Below are 19,354 nucleotides of genomic sequence, written 5' to 3' on the forward strand. Positions count from 1 at the left end.
GAATGTATTTTACAGTATTTTGAAAATACAAAAATACACAACACTGAAGTATTTTGATACAAAATACGAAGGCATTTTCATTATCTCAATAAAGTACAAATTACAAAATAGTATTTTGTATTTGAAATACATATTTTACTGTAAATACATGTATTAGAAATACTGCCCATCCCTGCATGTGTGTGTGTTTGTGTGTGTGTGTGTGTGTGTGTGTGTGTGTGTGTGTGTGTATGTGTGTGTGAGAGTGTGTGTGTGTGTTTGTGTGTGTGTGTGTGTGTGTGTGTGTGTGTGTGTGTGTGTGTGTGTGTGTATGCGTCTGTGTGTGTGTCTGTGTGTTTGCGTCTGTGTGCGTGTGTGTACATATTGTATGGGAATCATGAATGTGTGGGTGTGATCATCTTGGTGGGTGTGGTAATCGCATATATAATAGCTGAGCTCTGGGGAGATCCAGCAGACTGCAGACATGAGACTCAGGGTCTGTCTCTGTGTGACCCTGCTGCTCAGCACAGCTACAGGTGAGATGCTGTGTGTGTGTGTGTGTGTCTACAGATATGTGTGTGTGTGTGTGTGTGTGTATGTCTATAGATGTGTGTGTGTGTGTGTGTGTCTACAGATGTGTGTGTAACATAAAGAAAAAAAGCAGATTTAAACCCAAGGGCTGTGTCCTTGTATTACAAGCAGGCTACTTTCAGAAAAAAATTATATTCTTTTTTTTTTTTTTTGTCAAAGTGTCAAAACTGTCAAAGTGCAGGGGAAAGTTAACAGATTTCTGTATGCATGGCAGGTATGTGGGTGTCTCATAATTACTCTGCTGAAATTGATCAATCCACTAACTGCTGCTAGGTAACAACAAAGTACTGAGCATTTATATACAGTAGAGTAGACCAAGTAAATGTCAATATAGTTAATAGCTATGATAGCTTCATTCCAGCCTAAGCTTGCCAAAGTGGCCTAAGTGGACAGTAATACACATTACTGTAGTATTACACAGAGTGCACCCCATAGCCGTGGGAAGTGGGGGTGCTGGGGGTGCGGCAGCACCCCCTGCAGGAAAGCACGCGTATTTATATGTCATACCACTCACGATCAGAAAAAAAGAAGCTCTCCGTCCCCCTGTCTATTATTCTATTATGCACTAAAACATGTTACATTAGACCTGTGAGATCTAAACAAAAACTAAACAAATTAACAAAACAAACCTGAGGGAGATATCCTATGACGCTAGCTTTATGGTACGACAATATGCCATATTAAGTAGCTGAATATTACCGTGAGTTTCCCAAGGAGCTGAACACGGGCCGTCTCAATCTTCAGCTTAAAATGATGCATAGTGTTATCGGTGAAAGGTGGCATGGATATTGAGTAAGCTCCATCCACAAACAAGAGCTCTCTTCAGCGAGGTAGATGAACTTATTCATCTGTGTCTTTGCGTGCCTGTTTCAGTGGCCTCCTCAGAGCGTTCTTTCTCTTCTTTTTGAAAGTGTAGGTTAAAGGCTACACTGTGCGTTTATGATATCAGCATTTGTTGTAGGCTATATTTGTGATATGTGGATAAATTTAATGTAGGCTAGCCTATGAATATTGCGTTGTAGGCATATGTTATGCATATGTTTTGAGTCAATGTGTTCTGTCTAATATGCTGTGCGATAGGGTCTTTAGCCTGTTTTGACACCCATGTCAGAAGCGTCAATAATTATTACGTTTTATTAATGTTGGTGTTCAACAGTTTTATATTTCACGTGTTCACCGTCGATTTCGGTGCAAGGCTACAGCAACTTTGTTACCTTACTAGTGTAGCGTCAGATAGCAGACGGTTACTTTGTTTGCGTTAGTATCAATCTGTGGTTTGCGACATTTTGTCGCATTTTTTCTGTAGTGTAGCCATAATGTTCTTGACAGTGATGTATGCCTGTGCTGTGTGTCATGCAATGAAAATAAATCACACTTCAATTTGTCCCCCCCCCCCCGACTACAGCACCCCCAACCAAAACTTACTTCCCACGGCCCTGGTGCACCCCTATGACTTTTACATTTGTTCGATTCCAAATTAGCTCTAACAGCTCATATTTGCACTATGTGTATTTGTAGAAGAATGTGTATTAAAAAATCACTGTATGAAGTAGTTGTGAAATGCCTGTGAAATAAATGTAAAACACATAAAATATACCGGTACATTAATTTCACATACTTATGAGCCTTTTGGGCACTTATTCATTTCGAAAGGGTGAATGTCACAAAGATACCCCAAGAGTAAAACTTTGCCAAATGGCTCATAATCATCTGAAATGTATTGAGTTCAAAACTGTAAATGTGTATTTTACATTTTACCTGTATTCCTCGCGTGAAACACAAGTTGTCTTTTAAATATATTTTACACATATATTATGTGCATGTGTGTTTGTGTGTGTGTGTAACGCAGTATCTTTGTCTGCAGGCTTGCCGCGTCTCAACTCCCGGAGCTCTATAGTTGGGGGAGAGGATGCAGCCCCTGGACAATGGCCCTGGATGGTGTACCTTGAGACCACTAATAGAATGGTGTGTGTGTGAAAGAAAGAGAGTGAAAGAGAATGGCCAACTGTGTGTGTGTGTGTGTTTTGGAATGGGTACTCACTGACGCCTTAAAGCAACACTATTTGTTTATCCAGCACCGGCTTTGCAAATAACAATGTCCACAGACAAGGTAGAATATGTTGCATGGTTTTATGAAAGTACGACGTATTGCGACATCTGATGCAAGTCAAATTTGTAGTTTCTCATGTCTCATTCCATCGAACTACAGATCCGCTACCCGATGCGGCAAACTTACATAGTGCGGTTATAGCCAATAGAGGGCCGCGAAGCGAATGCAGAAAGTGCCATTCACCCTGTTACGAGTTGATGAACCACTGAAACGATTTTGGAAACATTATTTTAAGGTACAAAAAACTCTTTGGTGTTGCTTTAATGCAGTGGCTTACCTGGGCTTCCAAGGAGTGGCCTCTTAATAATAATACTAATATTCGTGGCATGATTATTCTGGAGCTAGCCTACCAAATAATTGAGCACATCGCACTGCTCGACAGTGGATTTTGTCTGGCGACCCCCCCCCCAAAAAAAAAAACATGGGCCAAGTCTTGCGATCCCCTTCTCTCTAACCGGCAGAATATGGTTTCGAAATGTTGCAAGACGCAGAGCAAAGGCAGAAAATGTCTTCTCTCATAGGCAGTGTTGGGGTAAGTTTTTTTAAAAATGAGTGTTTACTCGTTACTTCTTTAAAAAGTAATCCGTTACTTTACTTTAAAACATTCGGCTATTATAGGCTTCAACACCACCACTAAATTCCTATGAAACAATATCAAATAACATAGCCTCGATACATCTTATGCAGAGGTGGAAAAAGTACTTAAATATTGTATTCAAGTAAAAGTACCAATACTTTGATGAAATATTGCTCAAGTACAAGGTAAATTACCCATCTTTACTTGATTACTCAAGTAAAAAGTAGTTAGTTTAAAATGTACTTTAAGTAAAAGTTACTTAGTTACTTTTTTGTGGGGGTGGGGGGGTATGACAACACCCCAAAAACAATCAGTTTTACCTAGCTCGAGTTGCTGCAGTCAGCAGCTGAAGTAGCCAGGCAGCTACAGCACTACACTCTGGGGGCATGTTCGTGAGCCCCCATGTTCATGCCCCCAGAGTGGATCGCTGTAGCTGCCTGGTAGCCTTAGCTGCTGGCTGCAGTAACTCGAGCTAGGTAAAACAGATTGTTTTCAGGTTTCTCACACAGACAGCAGCCTACTCGGTGACCTTGGGAAACGGAGATCTATGTGAAAAATGCATTGCAGTGAACAGCAATCCAGCACAACTGAAAAGCTGCTCACAGGCAGCTGAGACAGGCAGGCCCATGTTGAGTTTCAGAGAGAAACTGTATTTGTGACCCTGCAAGGCAAAACCAGTCGCTTTGTGCACGGTGCTATTTTGAGAAAATCCACGATAAACAAACATACGGGTCAAAATGTCGAATTTTACATTTTTGCATAATTCGACAGTATACTGTATATTGTGAACACATTTCACGGAAAAACATACGTTTTGACTGTTAACTCTGACTTTATTTAGGTGAAGATTCAACACATTAGCAGTCATTCCCTTTGTCCATGCCGCTATAAGGTTTTACGGTATGCTAATTTACTCATTAGGCTACTCATTACTCGTTACTCAATGTGTCAGCTCTTGGCAGGTGTAACCGAATATGAATGTGAAAGACTTGCCTTTCAGGGCACGAACGGTCAAAAGCACAAACTTTTAGAAATATCCTGGTGTCATTTTAGGGACCAGGAGAAGTTTTCCATTGACGTAGCGCATTTTAAAAGTATACCAGAGAATGTCTAATAGGAAGAGAATGGTTACTTCTGGTTTCTGGACTGGTTGCAGTTCCTCCTCAGATTCCACTTAAGGGCGCTCGCAGGCAAGCGCAGAATGCATGGAGGTCTATGGAGCTTTACCCCTCAATTTACCCCTTTACCCCTGAGTATACACAGAGCCCGTCTATGGAGAGCCTTGGCACTTATTAAGCCCCATTGTATCGAAATTGGTTGCAGTTCCATTAAAATTCCACTGGTGGTGATCGCGGGCGAGCGCAGATTGAATGGTGGTCTATGGCAGTGTTTTTCAACCACTGTGCCGGGGCACACTAATGTGCCGTGAGAGATCATCAGGTGTGCCGCAGAAAATTACCCAAATGTCACTCACTGGTCCAGAAAAGCAACTGTTGCATCAAAGGATTTATAACCACATGCTCTCATTGATTGCATGATTGCACTATTTGTGGTATGCAGGCATTGTACAACGGGGGCCCCATATCCAGTATTCACAGAATCATCACATATCCAGTTCATAACAATTAAATTAAATTAGATATAGTCACCTGCAAATGAAACAGAGGGCACTTGTTTTATTGAGCAGGTCTTGCATAGAAGCCATAATAAGGCCATATCTGTGTATTATTTGAAGTTTTAGGCTATGGTATGTTTATTTTTTCTTCACACAGGATGTTAGTGTGCCGTGGGACATTTTAAGTGTCAAAAGTGTGCCGTGGCACAAAAAAGGTTGAAAAACACTGGTCTATGGAGCTAGACGGCTTAATTGATCTCTTTCTCCTGCTTGTCCTGGAAGAATCAAAGTTTTTATTGTAGTTTATTCAAGTTCAAAAAGAGTTTAGATCTGATCTTGAATGAACAAGTACTTTTCATTTCTTACAGGTTGGGTCGTTGTTGCCCATAAGCATTGTGCTAATGACTGACGTCATTGAAATTTGAAAGGCTTTTTAGAAGAATTATGTGACTTTAAAAAATATAATAATCAATAATGTGTATTTTCTTTGCCTCTCCTATCGAAAGCAACATTCAAATTACTACTCAAAAAATTATATCGAGAGAAAAGTGGATATTGAGGGGTAAAGCTCCATAGACCTCCATGCATTCTGCGCTTGCCTGCGAGCGCCCTCAAGTGGAATCTGAGGAGGAACTGTAACCAGTCCAGAAACCGGAAGTAACCAGACAGTGCCAGTTTTCTTATTCACCCCTTGCAGACACGTGACGGCTCCATGCTGGACGGCAAATTACATTATGTCGTAATGATTATGATGAACTGAACACCATTACTACAACATCTTTGTAGTTCAATGTATTGGGGGGCAGCCTTGGCCTACTGGGGTTAGCGCTGGTTAGCGCTTCGGACTTGTAGCCGGAGGGTTGCCGGTTTGAATCCCGGCCAGTAGGCCACCGCTAAAGTGCCCTTGAGCAAGGCACCTAACCCCTCACTGCTCCCCGAGCACCGCTGTTGTTGCAGGCAGCCCACTGCACCGGGATTAGTGTGTGCTTCACCTCACTGTGTGCTGAGTGTGTTTCACGGATTGGGATAAATGCAGAGACCAAATTTCCCTGACAGGATCAAAAGAATATATATACTTATATACTTATACTATATGTATTGCTGTTCGGGGTCTGATAGTCAAAGAAAGATGCCAGTGGTGTTGTTAGATGAAATGGGTCATAATCGCAAATGTAAATAGTTATTAAAACTGGTGGTAACAGCAAGGGGAGATAACGTTAGGTCGTAACGTTAGGCTACTGTAATTAACATTATGGTAAATGAACACCCATAAGTATTTCTGGACTAAAATATTGCAAAGCGATTTGGTTGTGCTTTTATCAGTTGTAACATAATCAAAACATTAAGAATGTCATATCAGAACATGAAATAATAACTTAGCTGCCACACTTATTAGCTATTCTAGCTAACGTTTATCGTAGCTCATAGTGCTAGGGCTAATGTAACTCGTCAGTTTGTACGTTAATTGCAAGATGGCCGCGAGGTGCGGACGTCGACCTCCATTGGCCAGCAGTGCGGACGAGACATCTAGCCTTTATTATATGTATCTATGGTATACCAGAGCCCGTCTACGGAGAGCCTTGCCACTCCGTATTAAGTCCCATTGTACCGAATTTTGGATGCAGTTCCACCAGAGTTCCACTGGGGGCGATCGCCATGAGTGCAGAATGAATGAGAGTCAATGGAGCTAGACGGCTAAATTTGTCTCTTTCACCTGATTGCCGTTGACAAATCTCAGATTTGATTGTAGTTTGTATAACTTCAACATGGGTTATAGGTCAAAAGTTGAATGAACGCGTACTTGTGTCCTTTTGATTTCTTACAGGTTGGGTCGTTGTTACACATAACACGCTAGCATTGTGCTAATGAATGATGTCATTGACACGTTTGAAAGGCTTTTTAGAACAATTAAGTGACTTTAAAAAATATAATACTCAACCAAGTGTATTGTCTTTGCTTCCCCTTTCGAATACAATATTCAAATTACTTGAAAAAAAATTATATCCTGAAAAAAGTGGATTTTGAGGGGTACAGCTCCATAGACCTCCATTCATTCTGCACTCGCCCGCGAGCGCCCCTAGATGCAGTACCACACCGGAAGCGTTCCAAGAGTGAAGGTTCTCCCCTTATTAGACATTCTCTGCTAGCAGCGTGAATAAAATCGTGCACGCGTGTAAGGCAGCATGGGAAAACCCAGGCTAGGCTAGCAATGCATCTGATGACTCCACCGCCACTCCACTCGACCAACATTTTTTACGGGGATGGGCAAAGGGAGGCTTTGTGAAACACTGAAACGTTCAAAGCAATTATGCCGGAATTGTTTTGAGGCTTCGAAACTATTTCGACACCTCAGAGCTGCAGTCTATATGGTAGAACTTGAGCCCTCCTTACACTGACAGACTTAGCAACGATTTGGAAAATTTTTTTGAAAGACTACGGTCTCAGACCCTCTCACATCTATGGCGGCCTTACATTGTACGATTTTGGTCTGTTTTCACAGTCGGCGACTAAATTTCCAAAGTCGGACAGAAGTCATGGGAGTTGCACTGGAATTGCGGCGCGCTCCCGTCAACTAGATCGTTAAGTGTAAGGTGCCAATCTTAGCGGTTTTAAGTCAGTCGGAGTCAGTCTTTTTCTAGTTTTGCCGTTACGACAATATCAAACATGTTTGATATTATCGCAAGTCTTTTGAGTCGTGGCTCATGCAAATTTTGGCCAACGATTTTGGTCTGTTTTCACAGTCGGCGACTAAATTTCCAAAGTCGGATAGAAGTCATGGGAGTTGCACTGGAATCGCGGCGCGCTCCCGTCAACTAGATCGTTAAGTGTAAGGTGGCAGTCTTAGCGGTTTTAAGTCAGTCGGAGTCAGTCTTTTTCTAGTTTTTCCGTTACGACAATATCAAACATGTTTGATATTATCGCAAGTCTTTTGAGTCGTGGCTCATGCACATAGTGACGTGAACAATATGAAAACCAATAGTGACCTCTCTCCAACACCAAACAGGAAGGGGCAAAGTAGGCGACAGCTGTAGCCTATGATTATTTGTTATTCTGTTCTGTTAGTCGGCTATTCTACGTGACAGAACAACTACTTGTACGCCTACTTTGCCCCTTCCTGTTTGGTGTTGGAGAGAGGTCACTATTGGTTTTTATATTGTTCACATCACTATTTGCATGAGCCACGACTAAAAAGACTTGCGATAATATCAAACATGTTTGATATTGTCGTAACCGCAAAACTAGAAAAAGACTGACTCCGACTGCACTTAAAACTGCTAAGATTGGCACCTTATACTTAACGATCTAGTTGACGGGAGCGCACCGCGATTCCAGTACAACTCCCATGATTTCTGTCCGAAATTTAGTCGCCGACTGTGAAAACAGACCAAAATCGTACAATGTAAGGCCGCCATGAGCTGTCAAATACTTCATAGCGGAGAAGAAGGTCATTCAAGTCTGTAGCTCACTGAGTAGGCTAACCGTTGATCTATATCGGTAGACGGGCTCTGGTCTAAGTCAAAATCTAAGCACTTACAGTATGTCCTTGGTTTGTAGCTATGGGTGACCACATCAAATAGTCCAATGCTGAAGTGTAGCTTCATGCAGCAGCTAGTGGTCTGTAAATCATTGTAAATAATTGTCTTCTCATAAACACTCTCGATGTTTGCAATGTGTTTATTAAGGCTCGATCAGACGATTGACACCCATCAATCGAAATGCCGAGTTCAAGAGCACCATGCTTCTGCTTCACAAGAACAAGTGCTAGTGCTATTGATGTTAAGTTGAATTATATATTGTTAAATAAATTGTCAATTACAGTCACATTAGCGGTTTCAATTCGTAGTTCAGTCGACACATAGGGTGATTGTCTGATGGAGCCTTAATCCATGACGTCTTTCCGCTCTCGATGCTCTCGATTCCTGATCCTGAAATTTTCATAGTAGCGCGTTACACAACTTTTTACCCGAAAAAGTAGTTACGTTACATACAACGCTGCTTATAGGTAGGCTATGTCAACACCAAAGGCATTATGTCAATGGCAGCCTTTGACTAAAAACCTTTAGAAGTAGGTCTTTAATCCAGACTGCAAATCATTTCGCGACCCCTCCAAAATTTTTGCCGACCCCCAATTTAAGAACCACTGCTCTACAGTGACATCGGTGGAGTAGGTGGAGCGAGGCCCTCGCCTGTCTTCTCCTAAAGTGTAACAAAATGTAATAAAATAACTATAAATCCCAACATATAGAGGAGCTAGAGGAGAGGCTGAGACTGACTGACAAACTGAACCACTCTGGAGATATCTTGGTTAGGTTAGAAGGAACGATATAACGAATGACATGGATTCCTGTAACTGTCCATGAAAACTGAAGACATAGCAGGTAAATATCGTAGCAAATAGCCTATGGCAATGAAACGGCTTTAAAAACATTTATTTCACTCGTCTCGCTGGAGTGAATGCAGATCATGGGCTGATGCGCAAAGAAATGAATTAGTGATATGCATCTTCGTTCACCAAAATCTATGTTTGTCCTAACCCACTTGCACAAAACATAACGTTATGTTTTTTCCATTGTAAATGTGAGATATGTCTCCATGTAGGGTAGTGTCGGGAAGTGCAGTGATAATGCATAAGGTAGCCAATGTTCATGTCACATGAGCCAGAGCTGCTCAGGCTAAAGTTATTTCTGTCCCTCCCAAAGTGTTTAGATAGATGAGCAAAAGTGAACAGTGCAGAGATTGAACAGTGCAATAGCTTGCTTATTAAATATTAACTATGACTATGAAAAGACAAGAATGTAAACATAATAAAAATTGCTTGACAAACAAGACAGAAAAATATATTTTAAAAGGAATATATAACAGGGAATACGTTATAAGATGTAGATGTATGTTATGACCACAGTCCAGATTGTGTAGGTTGGTTTAGCAGCCATAATTTCAAAAATCTTCCCGGGGAGTAGGCCTACCCCCCCAACACACACACTTTTGAAAAGTTTGAAACACCTACAGTATGTGTAGCCCACCTACTGTCTTTAGCTACACAGCCAGTGTTGAGTTGAGTTGTTGAGTTGAGTTTGAGTTTATTCACAATACCACTTCAAACATTACAATAAACCAGTATGGGTACAAAGACAGGCGGATAGAGTGGATGGGTCCCCCAAAGAAGCTAGAAAAGCTTATAGGTGGGGGCCCATGGTTCATGAAAGGGTAGTGGTACAAACAATGATATTCACAGTAACCACCTGAGACCAGATGGTGACAACATAACATACATACTTAACATTACATACACATAACATCACATACAACATTACATACACATACAATCATACACATACATCCCAGTAGTCCATGAGGAAAACAGTTTTATATTAGATATAGGTTAGTAGGAAATTATTTTTTAGTTGTCTTTTGTTGGAGATAGAGGGCAACACCTTGAGGCCATCATCAATCCTGTTCCAAATCTGCGGCCCCCTACAGGCAACACTCATACTGGCGTGCACGTGTCGACGACATTTACCTGTTATGAGTGGTTTAGTTCTTGTTTGGTATGTGTGCTGGGGGCTGGAGATGGGAATAAGACTACACAACCTAGGGTTGAGCCTGTTGACAATTTGAAACATAAGACAGGCATTATGATAAACATTCAGCTCAGCCAGTCTAAGTAACTCAAAGAGGTGAAATAGAGGGTGGGTGGAGGAATTTATTTCTGATCAGGACAGGGCCCGTATGACATTCTTTTGCAAGGATACAAGTTTTTTAAGATGGCTGGTGAAGGTGTTGCACCATATCACATTACAATAATTAAGGTGAGGTTCAAAGAGAGTTTTGTACAATGTGAGAAGGGCAGACAGAGGAAGGAAATGTCTGATCTTGTAGAACAAGCCAACATACTTGGACAGCTTGTTTACTAGATGGTCTATATATGACATTTGAAGTTGAGAGAATGTAGAATGTAGTCAATGTAGACCCCCAGGAATTTAGTGGCATGCACTCTTTTTATTTCCTGGCCATTGATTTTAAACAGGCAGTGATCAACGTTTTTAAATTTTTTGTTCGATTTGAATAAAATGAAATTTGTTTTGCTGACATTTAATGACAGTTTGTTACATTTAAACCAGGAGTCCACTTTGGTTAACTCTGAGTTAACTATTGTCTTGTAAAATAAGTGGGTTCCTGTGTGATGTAAACAAATTTGTGTCATCAGCAAAAATTATTTTATGAAATATTTGGGAGGAATTGACAAAATCATTTATATATAGAATGAATAAGAGTGGCCCCAAAATTGAACCCTGGGGGACCCCAAAGAGTATGGGTTGTAAAAGTTAAAAGCTTTGTGTTTGAGGTATGGTGTGGTATGGTGAAGTGCATCAGTCCAAGGCGTTCACATTTTGAGAGCATAGAGCTTCAGCCTGGTTTGGCTCCGTTCCAGCTTCCATTGTGGTACCACTCTCTTCATATCTTTGATGCTCATGACATTGCATGTAGCTTCTGTTTGCAACATCACAGCCGGCAAAGGGAGACGATCGCGCACATCCTTAATGGCATGCAAAGGACTGTACATTGCGCGCTACGACCGTATCTGTGAAGGAGCTCGGCGACAATGCCAACTTTACTGCAATCAATCACAATGAAAATATCAAGACAGACTGCCCCCTCTGCCCCCACACGAACTGCGCTACATTGGAAACTGCCATTAATAACTTACACCAAACACCAAACATTACACCAAATACACCCAACATAATAACAATAACAACACACCTAAGCCGTTCCAATAATAGAAATTGGTTGCTTTTTCGATTTTTAAATGGACATCTGCTATGCTTCAAAACTGTTGAAAATACCAACCATGGTACCATGTTTTTAGTAACTCTGGCTAATCATGTACAAACATTGTCCTCATTTTTGGTAGTTAAGGCCATGTACACAAGATGTGTGTATCTTGGAAAATCCAGACCCTGGTAATCCAGAAAGATTAAGGGTCTGGCCACGAACAATGTAATGGCCCAACTCGAGGGGTGGCAACAAGCATGCATTTTTAAAAATCTCACTGCACGCAATTGGAAAATACTAGACCATGTTTACTCTGAATAATTTCGGACTTCGACGCAATCGGATAACACTACGACCAATGTGTACTGTCCTCCAACATTGCAGCGCTGTCTTCATCAGTTTAGCTGGTTCCCCGGAATGCAAGGGGAAAAGTAACGTGCGTCATTGCTCATTGCCAGAGTGTCTCGCAGAGACAATTCCATTGTGCTCTCGTGAGAACTCTGGATTTCCAGGGTAAGATGTGTGTACGAGGCCTGCAGATCTGTGTACTCTCTAAGAACAAGGTCAAAACAATGGCAAAATATTGCTCTGTATCAGCAGTAATTAGTAGCCTCTACATATGGAGGCGTAGGTGTCACCTTTACCCTTAATGTGCATAATGGACTGGGATATTGGCTGCTATTGTACACCTTTCTGTCAAATTTGGATTATGCTATGATGTATACTTATCTTCTAATCCAAAAAAAGAATTTAAATGTATGTGTGTGTGTGTGTGTGCTCTATTCTCAGCATACCAGATCCTGTGGCGGTTCCCTTATCAACACTCAATGGGTTCTGACTGCAGCCCACTGTGTCGACTCAAACAACTAGTACGTTTTCTGTATTGTGTGTGTGTGTGTACACTGGAGGTGGGGGTTGGGGTTCTTAAGAGTTGCTGTGTATATAATAATATATAATATATTTCTCCATCTCTCTCTCAAACACACACACACACACACACACCCCCATGTACCCACTTACATACACACACACACACACACACACCCATGTACCCACTTACATGCACACACACACACACACACACACATGTACCCACTTACATGCACACACACACGCACACAGTCGTTTGAAACCAGTGGTGGTGGGGCGGTTGAAGCTTAGTGAGACCGATGGCAAGATCTACTCCGTGCGCCGTTTTGTGATCCATCCCGATTACCGTCGCAATGTGGGTGGGCCGCCTAATGACATCGCCCTGGTGCAGCTGGATGAATTAGTCTACTTCTCCACTCTTGTGATGCCCGTGGCACTGCCCACCCCTTGGGATGTCTTCAACGCCCGCTCCGAGTGCTGGGTCACCGGATGGGGCAAAGTGGCTGAGGACAGTAAGTGTGTGAGTGTGTGTGTGTGTGTTTGACAACGCATAAGCGCGCACACACACACACAGAATGTTGACATAGTTCCATAGATATAAAATTGATTTGTAGAGCCTTTAAAACCATATATCAGCCTCTGACATCTGCCTCTCTTACTGTTAACAACTGCAGAACGTAGGAGCTGGTGTGTGTGTGTGTATGTGCATGTGCCCACGTCTCTGTTTGTGTATGAATGCATGGTTGTACTCAATGTTGGTATGTTTACAATGTTACCAATCGGCTCAAACAAGACTGAAAACGTTCTACTCAGAACTTTAGGACCAGGATCAACATAAAAGTCCTAGCACATGTTCAGTGCATTATTTCTTCCAGTAGAGGGGTATTAAATAGTACAGGATACTAAAATTATACTAACGCTGTGCCAATCTGATTACAAAATATTCATATGTTCTGTCCCTATATTTACCTCTATCAAACGAGCAACAATATTGTTCTCAATGTTGGTATGCCTATGTTGATGTGTGAGTGTGTGTGTTATCTATTTATGTGACTCTTTCTCTGTGTCTTTCTCTATCCTGACTTGCTGTTTCTCTCCCTCTCTTAGCTCGATTACAAGGTAACAAGACCCTGCAGCAGCTGAAGCTCCCCCTAGTGAACGACAATACCTGCAGAAAGGTGTACCCTGGTACCACTGATAAGCAGCTCTGTGCCGGATACATGCGGGGGGGCAAGGACTCATGCCAGGTGTGTGTGTGTGTGTCTTCTAGTGAACATGTGTATTACAGTTTTTGCCCATTGCTTGAACACTATAGACACATGCTTAGACCAAAGTAACAAAACTTGAAGCTTTTGTTACTACACCTTAAACAAATACCATACCTTAAACAAAAGCGCTGCTTTGCACTTTAGTTGCAATTCTGCAACACACTTGCACCTTTCTGCAACACACTTGCTCCTGCACACTACACACTATTTCATACATAAGACACTTTGTTCATAAATGAAATCTCATGGTACCATTGAGACAACACATCTATTCAAAATACAAAACACAATGGGTGATTGAAAACGCTTAGACACACATGTGAAAATACTTATTTACAAAACTGAACACCAATCAGCCAGCCACAAATAGGCATCAGCTGAGCCATTTTGAGAACATTGCAAGCATGAAGGCAGGGAGAGCAAGAGGAAGAGGAAGACAAAGAGAGAGAGGAGTACAGTAGGAGGTGGCCGAAGAGGCTATGCACGGCACAATATTTCAGATGATAGAACAATTTGGTGGATCATCCAATAAATCAAGCAAGCTGGGCAGAGAGTCCATCACATCTAAGCCTGTTTTACAGTGGTATGTTTTTGTTTTTATTTTTGTTTTATGTTTGTGTTACTGTATTTACTGTACTGTACTGTAAAGTATAGTACTGTGACGTACAGTATTGAGTTGATGTCATTTGTAACCTTTCAGTACTTTCATTTTTGTTTTTTGTCAAAACCTTTGTTGGGGAAAAAAAAAAAAAAACTGTGTTACATTGAGCTTCACAGAATGCGAACTGATAAACTGAATAAAAGCAGTGAAAATGAAAGACAACAGTGTTTTAAATAAAGTACACTAGTGTGTTGCTGCTAATCTGAAAGTGTATTCATATGATGCAAGTGTGTATCATTTTGTCATCAGAGTGACATTTTGACATCATTGTTAGGTTTTGATAGTAGTGTTTCAATTCGACATAGATGTGAATGGTTTATTTCCCAGTGTTGTGTCTTGTGTGCTTGTGTAAAAAGTGTAACAAGGTGATTAAGACTTCACTATGTATTTCTATGTACTTGTGTGTGTGCATCTGTTGCCATACAATGTTACTACATGTTTGAGGTGTGTACTGTATGCAGGGGGAGTTCTAAATATGTTTTGTGTGGGTGTGTGTATGTGTGTTCTTCTTGGTATGTGTGTGTGTGTAGGGTGATTCTGGCGGCCCCCTGGTGTGTAACTCGGTGTCTGGGAAGTTTGTCCAGGTCGGGGTGGTGAGTTTTGGACATGGCTGTGCCCGGCGTGGCTACCCTGGGGTGTACACACGTGTGATCAGTTACACAAAGTTCATCCAAGACACCATCCGCAATTACAGCTGAACCACAGCACCCTCTAGTGGTCACTCAGAGAGGAGAACTACACCTCCACCTGACATTTCTCTGTCCCTCTCTTCTGATTCTCTTCTGTCTCTCCCCTTTTCTATCTGATCAATAAAATCTTTAGCAGCATCAAATTGGTGTGTGTGTGTGTGTGTCACATGTATCAATCTTTGCGGAACTTGCCATAAATATACACACAATCCCACAATTTGATTTCATAGGACTAAAATAGTATGTGGGGTAGCTAGTAGGAACACACGAACGCTTCTCTCAGGAACTCTAGATCTTATTGATAGTGACCATTGGGTCTTTGGTTACCTGTCTGACCAAGGCCTTTTGTCCTGGATTACTCAGTTAGGCTGAGCAGCCAGACCTAGGAAGACTTGGTTGTTCCAAACTTTTCCATTTGAGAATGATGGAGGCTACCATGCTCTATTTTTGATGCATACTCTAGACAACGTTTTTGTTGACAAACCATAGCCATTTTTTGTGCGTCATTTGTTGAGCCATTTGTTGCCCATTATTTGGGCAACGTATCTCCTTCAAAAAGACTGATGTAAACAATAGTTATTTAGATGCTCTTGTTCCTTTTGCCCCTGACCGATTTCAATGTTCATACACCTCGTTAGCATAGTGCTCTCACCAGTGCATCATTTCGTTACACAGCTTTATTGAAGTGCATTTACAAGCTGTTGTTTTGATCTGACGTTAACCATCTAGCTAGCTGACATCAACATTACCTTCACAACTATACATGCACTGTTCATGAAACAATTTATATCCACAATAGAATTTTGATCATTTAGTGGAACACAAAAATAAGTCACGCTGAAAGGCATATATGATTCTAACCGTCTCACTGAATTGCATTATGCACACTCAATTCTCACTGGTATCTGCTAGTACCAAAACATGATTAGTTCATAGATTTCACATATAAAATACATTTTATACAACCCCACCCCCATCTTGCCTGTTCATAATTCTGAGAAATTCTGTGCAAATGTGTGCATGTACATATTTATGTGTGTGTGGGAGTGTGTGTGTGTGTGTGTGCTTGCATGTGCTTGTGTGTGTGCATGTGTATGTGCCTGTGTGTGTGCATGTGCATGCATGCGTACATGTCTACTGTGTGAGTATGTGTCATACGTATGATTACTGTGAATGTATGTGTGTGCGTGTGAATCTGTTTATGCACATGTGTGCATATGGAATGGGTTAACATGACCCCTGAAGGCAAACATACGCAAAAAATTGGTCATCCTAGGCCCTACGGTTCTCAAGATATTCACAGAAAACTCTGTTGGTGTACGGTCACTAAATGTACACATAAGTTAATTTATTGTATGGCCCCCCATGAACAGAATTCCACAAAACTTGGCGTGCATTCAGAGGGTGTCATAATGATCCTACACTTCCAATTTCGTGCAGTTTTGACCATGTTAGGTCACAGATACCTGCGATTACAACACCTCATTTTTACTTTTTTGTTTTTAACTAGGTGGCGCTATACATGAAATGAGTGGTTATGGAATGGGTTGACATGGCCCCTTAAGATTGACATACAAAAAAAAGGTTCTCGAGATTTTCACAGAAAACTGTGTCTGCCCTACCCTCCTTTCGGGGGGTCCAGTCCAGCAGGGGGGCTACAGATCAAAACGAAAAACGATAGTTCCATGCTATCCATTTGGGGCTACATGCCCACCAAGTTTCGTGTACCCCGGTCTTTCAGTGTCCCGGGAATCCTTGACGGAAAATTGGCCATGCAAAAAAAAAAAAAAAATCTGACTAAACCTATATGACCGCCGCTTCGCTGTATAATAATTACATAATTATAATTGTGGAACTACATGCCGTATACCGTATAATAATTTACAATCCAGAACATGGGCCATACAGTTGAACACAAAGCTTTTTTAACAGTTAAAACATGCCCTATATTGGCTACAAATAATTTCTTTAAGTTATTTCTCCACTGCTCCCTAATTAATTAAAAGAGTGCTTTCTCATCATTGTATGATGCATCCTAAACACCGGGCTGAGACATTTCTGCTTGCTAAATAGGTTTTTCTGCTGTTGATTCGCTCACAGTCCTTGGTGGCCCTGGCAGTGCTTTGTAAAATGTTGCATTAAGTCCACAAAAAGTCCCAAACAGCATCTGAGCTAACGTTCATTCACAAACACCCAGCTACTTCAATCCTCTATTTTCAAAGGTGTTTCAACTAAGGAAGAGCATGGCTCAAAGTAAAGTAACTAGGGCTGAGACGACGTAATTGACTACACAAATTCGACAAAGTGAAATTTGTGTCAACTCACCGCAATGTAGCGACTGCAAATGCACATGTACCGTGGCCAGGGGGAAGGGCTCAAGCCGTGATAAGTAATTATAAGTATAAGTATAAGTATATATACGTATATATACTTTTTTGATCCCGTGAGGGAAATTTGGTAATTACAACAGCAAGGTATGATAAATGTAAATATTACGCAACTCTAAGGGGAGCTCTAGGTCACCAAAATACCCGAAACTACAGTACTTTAATGTCTCCAGGGGGAATATCATTTTCACACATCACTCCATGTTTATTGAGTGCTTGTCTGTTCCAAATGTCAGCGCTGGTGTGTGCATGGGCAGGTGACAGGGATGGATTACTGCACGGGCCTACCGGGCCCAGGCCAAGGGGCCCAAGGGGTCAGGGGGCCCTGAAGCCCAAGCCTTTGCATGGAATCATTGCCTCAATATCAACAAATCAGGATGTACTGTAGGCTATGAATCTGATTGAATTTAGTATTGGCCATCCCCAAAATGCACCAGAATACAGGAAATCACATCAAACTAATTAAAAAATTTCTGGGGGAGGACCCCCAACCCCCCCCCCCCCCCCCCTCCCACATATATGACAATAAGTGGGGGGCCCTTAATACATCTGGGCCCAGGGGCCCGAAAGTTCATAATCCGCCCATGGCAGGTGACAGAAAGTGTAGGCGCACTCTTGTCGTCATGGTTATGCAGAGGTCTTTACCATAGACTGTATATCAGTCTGTGGTCTTTACAGGGCATCTAGCCAATACACGCTGAAGGAAGGGCGTCTGGCCCTGAAGCGTCCGTGGGGCGATTAAAAAAGTTGAAAAAGTACTGATGAGGGCTGTCCTTGATTCAAAAACTGTATATCCATTATCTGAAAGATTCAGCACCCAGTCTAACTAACATTAATGTGTTGAGTGTGTTATTTCATATATGCCTACCTGAGCCAGGTGTGCCCAGACCATCAGCAGTAATATGGGAGCAGAGGCCAGTATGGGTTTGGTGGACTCGCCGATCGACTGACCCACCATTTTCGCCTGAGCATCATAAGAAGCCACTGCAAAGATGTACTTCTGATTATGCTGCAGCCCTTCAATGCGAAACAGCCTCTCCCCCTTCGCAGGAATCTAAGACAACATATGATAAAAAAACATCATTATCATAAATGTCAGAGCAGTACTGTGCCAGATGTTCAGACATTAATAAGAAGATTCTATTGCAACTATAACAGTGGAAAGCAAAACATATTTTGTTAAACTATTCTTGAAGGGAAGTCGAACCTAAACAAATCAGTACAAATAAATAACAATGTACTGTTTTTCTAATAACCCTAAATTGGTGCTTTTTCAGGATCTCAAGACATTAACTGTGGCGATTTTCTGTCGTTTAGGTAATGGTGCAATTTGCCTGTTGTCCTAATGGCTCAATTGATACCAATATAAACATTTAAACAAGTTACTTCAGCAGCTCTAGAGTAATGAGGGCCATTCCCGAGTGACTGGACTCACCATAACACCTGTGCCCAGCAGGTGGCAGTCTCCCAATCTGCCTTTCAGGTTGATGCCATCAGCCTCTCGGCCCAGAATCTGGTACCAGCAGACCTGCAGCAAGGCGAAATCACAGAGGGTAAGGAAGAGACAAAGCCCCAGCAGTAGAACATAATTAGTAATAGAACCAAATCCCCAGTGCTGTAGAACATCATTTAGAACCAAAGCCCCAGTGCTTTAGAACATCATTTAGAACCAAAGCCCCAGTGTTCTAGCTTCTTTGTCAAGGGGTAAAATCACTTCACCTTATGAACATTCTGCTTTGAATGTTACACTAACACCAAAATGTAAGACAGTAGAACCATTCTGTCTTATACTAAGTATAAGTATATATACTCTTTTGATCCCGTCCCGTT

General features: G+C 41.6%; 1 protein-coding gene across 1 annotated transcript; it reads left to right on the forward strand.

Moving 5' to 3' along the window:
• Positions 1-463: 463 nt before the first annotated feature.
• Positions 464-15,280, forward strand: LOC143136729 (serine protease 27-like). The gene is made up of 6 exons (XM_076297427.1): positions 464-515; positions 2,435-2,535; positions 12,439-12,518; positions 12,772-13,031; positions 13,627-13,766; positions 14,979-15,280. The coding sequence occupies exons 1-6, from the start codon at positions 464-466 to the stop codon at positions 15,144-15,146; spliced, it is 801 nt and encodes a 266-aa protein (XP_076153542.1). The 3' UTR covers positions 15,147-15,280.
• Positions 15,281-19,354: the final 4,074 nt, after the last annotated feature.

The sequence above is a fragment of the Alosa pseudoharengus genome, unplaced genomic scaffold (genome assembly GCF_046254945.1).
Source record: "Alosa pseudoharengus isolate Yale_2024_CS ecotype anadromous, Long Island Sound unplaced genomic scaffold, YU_APseudo_1.1 YU_APseudo_1.1_scf_20, whole genome shotgun sequence".
Lineage (NCBI taxonomy): Eukaryota > Metazoa > Chordata > Actinopteri > Clupeiformes > Clupeidae > Alosa > Alosa pseudoharengus.